At 40.1% G+C, this 11065-nt stretch overlaps 1 protein-coding gene across 1 annotated transcript; it reads left to right on the top strand.

Moving 5' to 3' along the window:
- The first annotated feature begins 2335 nt into the window (after positions 1-2335).
- LOC132648987 (olfactory receptor 4K3-like) lies at positions 2336-3277 on the top strand. The gene has a single exon (XM_060371629.1). The coding sequence runs from the start codon at positions 2339-2341 to the stop codon at positions 3275-3277; it is 939 nt and encodes a 312-aa protein (XP_060227612.1). The 5' UTR covers positions 2336-2338.
- The last annotated feature ends 7788 nt before the right edge of the window (positions 3278-11065 follow it).

Consider the following 11065-nt stretch of genomic DNA (forward strand, 5'->3'; position numbering starts at 1 on the left):
CTCTGGGATAAAATGAGACCCCAAGTTGAAAAGCACCATGAGAATTATTGAAGGGAAAAAAACAAGTGGTCAATGACTGTTTACCATCTGGTTTCAGTATTGGTCACTATATTAGCATAAGCACCCTGCCTTGAGGGGAATAACTGCTGCTCACTGGAAGTATAACTTCCAATTCATCCAAGGCTGATAGTCAAAGGACAACCTTGTTGACATATTTATGTAATTCATTCTGTTCTTTACAATAACATAGATGATCAGTAGAAAAGCAAAACAATAAGGAAATACATACTAGTGATAGGATGATGATAGGTGTTGTTTATGTCATGAAACTAAAGTGTTTCAAACTCTGAAGTGGTCTCAAGATTAGTTTATGCAATTTAAGATTAATATTTTCTCTTTTTTTGAGTGTTTCTTACTGGCTTTCTTATGCTAAATTTTTTTAATTTAATTTAATTTTTTTATTATTAGTTACATTTTACTAACTCTGTATCCCAGCTGTATCCCACTCCCTCATTTCCTCCCAATCCCACCCTCCCTCTCTCATCTCCTCTCTGGCCCTTTCCAAGTCCACTGATTGGGAAAGACATCCTCCCCTTTCTTCTGACCCTGTTTTATCAGGTATCTTCAAACTGGCTGCAAAGTCCTCCTCTGTGGCCTAGCAGGACTGCTCCTCCCTTGAGAGGTGGGGAGGTCAAAGAGCCTGCCATTGAGTTCCTGTCAGAAATGGCTGAGACTGAAGTAAATGTGACTTGCAGTGATCAGGTCTGACTTAACTTGCCTTGTGCTTTCAATCCATTTACACTGGTATTTGTAGTAGTATTTGTTAATCAGTTTAGTTGAGCAAACAAAATCTATTATATGTATTTATTAATGAATAACTGTGAACCTATATTTTGTATTTATATCTCATGCCAGTGTGTATGTTATAGCACCTTCTGTATGCTTCCCAACTAAGGTTTTTCCAACATGCTCTTTCGAGCTTTAAGCTAAAATTGTATTTTTCATTAATTAATTAATTAATTAATTACATTAGTTTATATACCGATAAGCACTCCCCCTTCCACCTCTATTCCCAGGGCCTCTTTCTGCCTTCCACTTCCCCAATATCACCCTCCCTTTCTCCTAGGAGAAGAGGAGACATCCCAAGAATATCAACCCTCCTTGGCATATCAAGTTGTGGTAGGAATGGGATTATTCTCTTCTATTGAGGGTAGACAATGTCATCCAGTTAGGGGAAAGGGATCCATGGGCAGACAGCAGAGTCAGAGACAGCCAGGGACCCTGCTGTAAGAGTACCCACATGAGGACTAAGCTGTACATCTTTTATATATGTGTGAGGGGCCTAGGTCAAGCCCATAGACACTCTCTTCTTGTGGTTCAGTCTCTATGAGCCCCTTTGTGCCCAGGCTAGTTGATTTTGTAGGCTTTCTTGTGGTATCCTTGATTTTTCTGGCTCTTTTAATCCTTTTTCTCCCTCTTCCATAAGACTTTCTGAGCTCTGCCAACTCTTCGGCTGTGGTTCTCTGCATCTGTTTTCATCAGCTGCTGGGTGAAGCCACTCAGATGACAGTTATGCCGGTTTCCTGCCTGTAAGTATAGCAAAATATTATTAATACTGTCATGAGTGGGCTCTCTCTCATTGCCTGGGACTTAAATTAGGAAAGTCAGTGATTGGGTAAGTGGAAGGTTTTATGGGTGGGTTGGTGTTTCTCTTCCTCTACTGTAAATCCACCTGTCCACAATAGGGGGCCACATCTTGCTCCATAACCTCTGCTTCTAGGAGTCTCAGCTCGGGTCACCACCATAGACTCCCAGGAGCCTCCACCATCCCAGAGAAGACACAGATATTATTCTACTGATGCTCAAAGAAATCATTATACAGTCTGACAAAATGGTAATATCTTATAATACCATTTTTACTGAATTTTGGTGTATTTCCCCTTCAGTTGCCAAATTTAATCCTCATTTTTTTTTCGGGAATTTCATGAACGCTAGTAACAAATTTGGACAGTTTTTCTCAATGAAACAGCATCCATTTTGGGGTTTTTACGTTGCTCTCTTGCTTTACTCACTGCTCTCTTAAAAAGAAATTGCTGATAGAGCATGTGAATAACAGTCACACATGATGCTTCTCTTCATGCACTTGACTCATTAGCTTTCACCTCAGGCAGCACAATGTTACGCATTCTTGGCTTAGATTTATCTTCAATTTATCCAATTCTATTCAGATGAGTTTCAATACGAATGTCTAATTCTACAAAGAATGTTGCCTACAGCATACCTCTAGTTAAAAATTTTTCTTTCTTCGCAGGTTACTTCTGAAGACATACTGAGAAAAATGGGTGTAGGCAATCAGTCTGTGGTGTCAGAATTTATACTTTGGGGACTTTCCAACTCATGGAATATTCAGCTCTCACTCTTTGTGATATTTTTAATGATTTATCTTCTCATTGTTTCTGGAAATATTACCATTCTGGTTTTAATCATCTCTGACCCGCATCTGTATTCTCCCATGTACTTCCTGTTGGCCAACCTGTCTTTTGTTGATATGTGGCTTTCTTCAGTCACCACTCCTAAAATGATCACAGACTTTCTCAGGGAAAACAAGACTATTTCCTTTGCAGGCTGCATGTCTCAGGTCTTCTTTGCTCACTGCATCGCTGCAGGAGAGATGGTGTTGTTGGTGGTAATGGCTTATGACCGCTATGTGGCCATCTGCAAGCCACTGCATTACTTTACCATCATGAACCTGAAAAGATGTACTGGGTTGGTGTTGACTTCCTGGACAACTGGATTTGTACATGCCATGAGTCACCTGGTAGTGATTGTGGAGCTGCCATTTTGTGGACCTAAGGAAATAGACAGTTTTTTCTGTGATATGCCATTGGTAATCAAGCTAGCTTGCATAGATTCCGATGATTTGGATGTTCTAATGAATGCTGGCTGTGGGGTTGTGGCTGTAACCTGCTTTATTCCGTTGCTCATATCCTACACTTATATCCTAATCACTGTACGACAGAGCTCTAAAGCTGGGGCTCATAAGGCCCTGTCCACGTGCACTGCCCACATCACAGTGGTGATCATCTTTTTTGCACCTTGCATCTTCATCTATGTGTGGCCTCTCAATATCACCTGGTTGGATAAATTTCTTGCTGTATTTTACTCTGTTTTCACACCTCTCCTCAACCCAGGTATTTATACTCTGAGAAATAAAGAAATGAAAAATGCCATGAAAAGATTTATAAGCAACTACTTTGGTCCCAAAGGAAATTTCTAATATCCAGATATATGTCCAAATTACTGAACATAGTGAAACTGACTGTTTGAAATAGATTTTAAGTCAGAAAATATAGTTGATATTCAAAATTTGTACAAATACCCTAATATAGATATAACTTGATAATTAAAAAAAATATGACATTTACTGACCAACCCTCTTTCTAAAATTTCTTTCTAAATCTAATTTGAATGTTCTTTCCTTGTAGGGATATCATAAAACTGTTCCTCTATGTTTTTAATAGAGTTTACCTTAATGTGTGTTGACCAAACTCATATGTTTATCTTTATAAATAACATCTTAGTAAAATTTACCTGATTATAATTCTGTATATTACCACATGCCCCAAAAATTCAATTTCTTTGCCAAATGGCCAATATCATCACTTTTGCCTGATCACAGCTATCAAGAAAAAAAACAAAACAAAACAAAAACAACTAAAGGAGTGGGCAGAAAATGTTAAGAGAAGATCAAACAAGTTATAGACTCAACAAGGCAGCATTTTTTTATACTTTGTGTTTTATATTTTAAGCCAGATGAATATGTATCATAATAAAATGTCCAACAATGTTTACTGAGATTTCTATGTTATCTCAATCTGATACTAAAATTTGTACTCCAAATTATTATTTAATATCATATATCCTGAAATAGAATCTCCATGGGGTCTGTTTTCATAAATTGATTGATTCATAGGGTAACAAACTATGTTTAGGATGCTTTTTCCACAAGATAGAGTTTATAATGTTGGTTAAAACTCCATAGCTATTTGACCACTTTAGGAATGTCAGATCTTATATTAAGTATTTTTTATTTAGGTTGTATTTTAAAGGATGCAAATAAAGGTTGAAGTTCATTCTTCTTCATGTGCACATCTCATTCTCCTTGTTTAGGATTCTTTCTTTCCTCCAGTATGTAGTTTTGGTATATTTGGTGAAAATCATGTCACTCTAATTGTGTAGAGTTAAGTAAAGTCTTTCTAGTATATTTTATTCATTTATATGTAGTTATACAAGTATGCCAGTACCATACTGTTGTGGTTCAGTTACACAATTAAATATTACTCAGCAATTAAACAGAAGGAAACCATGAAATTTGTAGGCAAATGGTGGCATATAGAAAAGATCATCCTGAGTGAGGTATCCCAGAAGCATAAAGGCATACATGATATATACTCACTTATAAGTGGAAATTCGACACGTAATATATGATAAACATACCAAAATCTGTACACCTAAAGAAGCTAAGCAAGAAGGAGGCCCATGGGTAAGATGATCAATCCTCACTCAGAAAGACAAATGGGATAGACATTGGAAGAAGGAGAAAACAGGAAACAGGACAGGAGCTCACCACAGAGGGCCTCTGAAAGACTCTACCCAGCAGTGTATCAAAGCAGATGCTGAGACTCTTAACCAAACTTTGGACAGAGTGCAGGGAATTTTGTGAAAGAAGGGTGAGAGAGTAAGACCTGGAGAGGACAGGAGCTCCACAAGGAGAGTAACAGAACCAAAAAACTCTGGCACAGAGGTCTTTTCTGAGACTGATACTCCCACCAAGGAACATTCATGGATATAACCTAGACCCTCTGCTCAGATGTAGCCCATGGCAGCTCAGTATCTAAGCAGGTATCTAGTAAGGGGAACAGGGAATGTTTCTAACATGAACCCAGTGGCTGGCTCTTTGATTGCCTCTCCCTGATGGGGGCAGCTCTGTTGCCAGGCCATAGAGGGGGACAATGCAGCCTATACTGATGACAACCTGATAAGCTAGGGACAGATAGAAGGTGAGAAGGACCTCTCCTATCAGTGGACTCAGAGCGAGGCATGGGAGGAGATGAGGGAGAGAAGGTACGGTTGGGAAGGAATGACGGAAGGGGCTACAGCTGGGATAGGAAGAGAATAAACTGTAATTAATATAAAAAATAAAAATTTAATAAAAAGTGAGATCCACTGTCTGCAGGGTAGAGCCTTTCAGAGGCCCTCTGTGGCAGGTTCCTAGGTTGTTTCCCATTTTCTTCTTCTTCTGATGTCCATCATCTTTGCCTTTCGGGATGGGGATTGAGCATTTTAGTCAGGGTCCTCTCTCTTGATTAGTTTCTTTAGATGTACAGATTTTAGTAGGTTTATCCTATGTTATGTCTAAATGAGGGAGTATATACCATGTGTGTCTTTCTGCTTCTGGGACAGCTCACTCTGCATGATCCTTTCCAGGTACCATCATTTACTGCACATTTCATGATTTCCTTGTTTTTCATTGCAGAGCAATACTCCATTGTGTAGATATGCCACAATTTCTGCATCCATTCTTCAGTTGAGGGGCATCTGGGCTGTTTCCAGCTTCTGGCTATTACAAATAAAGCTGCTACAAACATGGTTGAGCAAATGTCCTTTTTGTGTACATGAGCCTCTTTTGGATATATGCCTAGGAGTAGTATGGCTGGATCTTGAGGAAGTGCTATTCCTAGTTGTCTGAGAAAGTGCCAGATTGATATCCAGAGGGGTTGTACAAGTTTGCTTTCCTGCAACTGTGGTATGGAATTCCACAGTAGTGTTCAGGCTATTTGAAGGGACTTAGTTCCTAATGCCTTGCCTACCTTGGCTTCTGTTTCAGTCAGGGTTTTGTATAAGAACACAACTGAAAAAAATTAATGTGTGGGGGCTGGAGAGATGGCTCAGCAGTTAAGAGCACTGTCTGCTGTTCCACAGGACCTGGGTCCATTTCCCAACACCCACATGAAACCTCACAACTGTCTATCACTCCAGTTCCAGGGCATCTGACATCATCACACAGACAGGCAAAACACCAGTGAATATAAAAAATAAAATGAATGTGTGTGTTCACATGTGAGTGCGTGTTTGAGTAGAATGGTTTACTGGTTGTAGTTCAGGCAGTCCAACAATGGTTGTCTCTTGATGGAAAGGCCAAGGACTCAGTAGCTTGTACAGTCCAGGTGACTAGATATCTCAGCAGTCCCAGTCTAATGCTGGAGTCCCTGTGGATCCCTGAGAGCTGCTGGTCTTCTATCTACATTGAATCCCTAAGTGAGGGAATGCCCTCAGTGAAGGAAGGAATGCCCCAGCATCAGGATAGATGAACTTGCCAGTAACAGTAAGGACAAGGAAATCATGAAATTTGCAGGCAAATGAAAGGAACTAGAAAAGATTATCCTGAGTGAGGTATCCCACAACTAGAAAAACACAAATGGTATGCACCCACTTATGAGTGGATATTAACTATATAACATTAAGATAACCATATTAAAATCTACATACCTAAAGAAACTAAACAACAAGGAGGACTCTAGGGAGGATATTTAAATATCATCCAAAATGGCAAATAGGATAGACACCCGAAGCAGTGGAAGAGGGGGAACAAGACAGGAGCCTACCATAGAGGGTCCTCTGAAAGGCTCCACCCAACAAGGGATTGAAGCAGATGCTGAGACTCACAGCTAAACTTTGAGCAGAGAGCAGGGAATCTTATGGAAGAAGGGAGGAATAGAAGGACCCAGAGGGGATAGGAGCTACAAAAGGAGACCAACAAAGCTAAAATATCTGAGCTTAGCAGGCCCTGTAGAGACTGATGCACCAACCAAGGACCATGCATGGAGAGGACCTAGACTTCCTGCTCAGATGTAGCCAATAGGCAAATCAGTCTCCATGTGGGTTGCTGAGTAAGGGGCTGCCTCTGTCATGAACTCACTCTGTTGACTGTTCTTTAGTTACTTTCCCCTGGCTATGTGACCTTGCCAGGCCACAGAGGAAGAGGATCCAGGCAGCCCTGATGAGACTTGATAAGCTAGGGTCAGATGGCAGTTGATAAGATCTCCCCCTTTCATTGGATTAGAAGAAGGGGATGGGGGTATGAAGAAGGGTGGGTGGGACCGGGAGGAGAAGATGGAGGGGCTACAGTTGTGATATAAAAGGAATAAATTGTAAAAAATAAAAACAAAAAAAGTCGCTCCCCCCAAAAAAAGTGGGATACAGAACTAAACAGAGAATTCTCAACAGAGGAATATTGAATGGCAGAGAAACACGTAAATAAATGTTCAATGTCCTTAGTTATCAGGAAAATGCAAATCAAAAGGACCCTAAGATTTCATATTACATCCAACAGAATGGCCAAGATTAAATATTCAAGTGACACCACATGCTAGAAAGGATGTGGAGAAAGGGCAACCCTCCTCCATTGCTTGTGGGAATGTAAACTTGTACAACCATTTTGGAAATCAATATGGCAATTTCTTTTTTTTATTTTTATTTCATTTTAGTTTTAATTACACTTTATTTACTTTGTATCCTCCCTCTAGTTCCCTTCCTCCTCTCTTCCCAATCCCACCCTTCCTCCCCCTTCTCCACGCATGCTCCTCCCCAAGTCCACTGGTACTGAAGGGTTCCTTTTTCTTCCCTTTGATCCTAGTCTATTAGGTCGCATCAGGAGTGGATGTATTGTCTTCTTCTGTGCCCTGGTAAGGCTTCTTCCCCCTCACAGGGAGATGATCAAAAAGCAGGCCAATCAGTTCATGTCAGAAGCAGTCCCTGTTCCCATTACTATGGAACCCACTTGGACACTGAACTACCATCTGTGTACTTTCTTGCTACCTGAAGATCCAGCTTTACCACTCCTATGTCTATATCCAAATGATGCCCAAGTATAAAATTTCAAATAAGCCAAAAGAACAAATTCTGACCAAATAAGATCAGAAATCAATGAAAAAAAAATAGACCAATAAACAGGTGATAATGTATTAAAGCAGAAACAAAGATAATTTTGTGCACATTTACTATGAAAAAGTTGGCTCAAAAAGGACCTATAAAAGGCTGTTAATCACAAAATTAGCAGGTTATCTAGGTTGGGTACAGGGAAGAGGTGACATGGTGGATGTTTGGAGTTGATGATTTCTAACACTATCTGGAGGCAGAATTTTACCTGTTTTCTCTTAATACTTTCTAGTGGCTGAGGAAGGCCTTAAACTATAGATGATAATTAATTTTGTCAAAAATGTACTGACATAAAATAAAAATTTCATAGACATACCTATACTACCATTTGGCAAATTTTATAGACATACCTACACTAACATTTGGCAAACAGCTCTTTATTGGGGTTAGCAATCTACACGTAAAATTAATGATTACTATCAAGTCAAAAGTTGAATCTTTAAAATGTTTAATTTTGAATGGATTTGCTAAAATGTCAATTAAGCTGACAGTGAAATAGAATAAAATTAAATAATTAGGTAAGAATATGTCTGTGATCTTAATAACATTAAAGTCCATAATATAATATGGAATGCTTTATGCCTTTTTATTTCTCAGCTTAGAGGAAATAGGTGAATTTGTCAAAAATATTACAGCTTTCCTTTGGAATTTAGTGTAAGGCAAAAATCCATTTCTTTTATTTTTATTCATTGTTGTACATGAAGTCTTAGACAATGTAAAAAATTAAAAAGGAAACAAGAATTAAAACTCTTAAAACTCATTATATTGGTAGGTGTCATAAATATTTGATTAGTAAATATTGAATAATCCAAATAGTAATTACTAGATACAATGAATTATTTCAGAAAGAGTGTAGAATATGAAAATTTAAAATTGTATATAATTATACAATTAGCAGTAGAACTTAATGTTTATAATATCAATATCTCATGACCATCTTTGACAAAACAATAGTATGTAAATTACATAATACTACTGAGTGTATTGAGAAGGATATAATACAGACAGAAATAAACCATTTTGTACATTTCAAACTGAGTAGATAATTAGAAGTTTGAGTTAGAAGACTGTATTGTTCATGTCCTTGCTTCAGTACTCTCTGGGTTGTGGTGTGTTTGACTGATACCAAGTTTTTGAGCTTGGAGCTTCTCTGGGCTTGCAAGCTTATATTCCATTAAGAGTTTATCTGTGATTATTGGGAGGGGCAAGATGACAGCTCCGGGAGGACTCTCATTCTGACCAGCAGCATGGCAGGATCAGCACAGTGACCAGCAATCAGAACTCGCGGCCATAAAACACAGTGATTGTGTTTCCCAGGTGAGAGGATACCCCACGGTGGGGATTCAATCAGCTTTTAACTCACCCTGCTAAACCTCGGAAGAGATCCTGGTTCTACCAGATGCTTGGCTGCCAGCCGCCAGCCCCAGCCATCCCAGAGACACAAGCCAGTGTCTCTGGTCATGGTCCCAGACTGAACCTTGAGCACCACACTATCAGAGACTGGAATTTTTAGTCGAGAGATAACCCCACGGTGCAGGAAACGATTGGGATCGACCTTAGGTCACCCAGATATCCCCTGGAAAAGACTCAGGTTCCATGGGCACACCAGGAGCCAGCCCAGAGCCAGAGCTGGAGACCCAGGCTCTGGCACAGAGCCCTGCCTGCCTGTGTGCCTGATTCGCTGCCTGAGATAGAACTGTGGGCACCAGGGCACCAGTGAATGAGTTTCCCTGTTTGGTGCAAACACACAGGGAGAGAAATGGCTGGTCTGATCTCAGAGCACTCAGCCGACACACCCACCCCGAAAAGGTCTTGGGAAAATTATCCAGTTTAGGCAGACACCCAGGCTCCCAAAGGCCGGAAAGGCAGACACAGGCAGTTTCTGCGGGCCAGACAGCTGGCAGGGACTGAGCCCCCATCACTCAGCTGTGCTCCAGACACAGGCAGTTTCTGAGGCCAGCCAGCTGGTGGAGACTGAGCAGTGCACACCACGGCAAAAAAAGAGACTGGGAGTTCCTGTCTCCAGAGAATCCACAGGGAAGGAAGGAAGCTGTACTGACTTAAATCACCCAGTCCTTCCCTGGAAAAAGTCTAGCAGACTGGTGGGGCCTAGCTGCCATCACTCAGCTGTGCTACAGACACAGGCACAAACAGTTGCTGCGTGCCAGATGTCCAACTGGGTCAAAGCAGCTGATCATTAAATTTACAGCAAGACACCCAGAAATAGGGCAGCTGTCTTCAGGACTTCCCTGGGTGAGAGGAGAACCCTCTCGACTAACAGAGACCACAGTTACCACTCAGGTCTCTATCCATGAGGTGAGCAGCAGCAACTCCAGAAAAAATGCCAGCCATCCAGGGACTATACCCAAAAAGCTGAGAAGACTTCCTTCAGGAAAAACCAGCTTTTTGCAAAGGGGATTCTCTTCACCACAGGATCCCCAGGCACCACAAGAAAATAACCCCAAACACCTAAAATAGCAAAATGGGTAGAGGCCAGCATACAAGCTCAAGCAACAAAAGACAGCAATATGACATCTCCAGAACCCAGTTACCCAGGGGCAAGTAGCCCTGTACACCCCAGCATAACTGAGATCCAAGAAGATGACCTAACAACTATGCTCATGAAGATGATAACAGAGGAAACAGATAAGATTTGTAAACATAGAGGAAGATAAACTCAAACAGAATATTGCCATCCATAAAGAAATAGAGGAAGCTGCAGCCAAACAGTTTATGACCTTTAGAAAGAAAATGCTTAAAGTACTGAATGAAATATATATATATATATATATATATATATATATATATATATATATATGTAACAGAGTTGAAGGAACTAAAAGAAAAACAGGAAAGTACAATCAGACAGGTGAAGGAAGTAAACAAAACAACTCAAGACCTGAAGATAGAATTGGAAATATTAAGAACATACAAATGGAGGAAATAATGGAGAGAAAGAATTTAGGGAAGAAAACAGGAACTACAGAGGTAAGCATAACCAACAGAGTACAAGAAATGGAAGAAAAAAATCTCAGGTGTAGAAGACACAATGGAAGAAATTGATGTA

Source organism: Meriones unguiculatus, chromosome 18 (assembly GCF_030254825.1).
Source record: "Meriones unguiculatus strain TT.TT164.6M chromosome 18, Bangor_MerUng_6.1, whole genome shotgun sequence".
In the NCBI taxonomy this organism is placed as follows: Eukaryota; Metazoa; Chordata; class Mammalia; order Rodentia; family Muridae; genus Meriones; species Meriones unguiculatus.

Bases quoted from the DNA above. Each gene is read 5' to 3' on its own strand.
- LOC132648987 (XM_060371629.1), top strand. From the start codon at position 2,339: ATGGGTGTAGGCAATCAGTCTGTGGTGTCAGAATTTATACTTTGGGGA.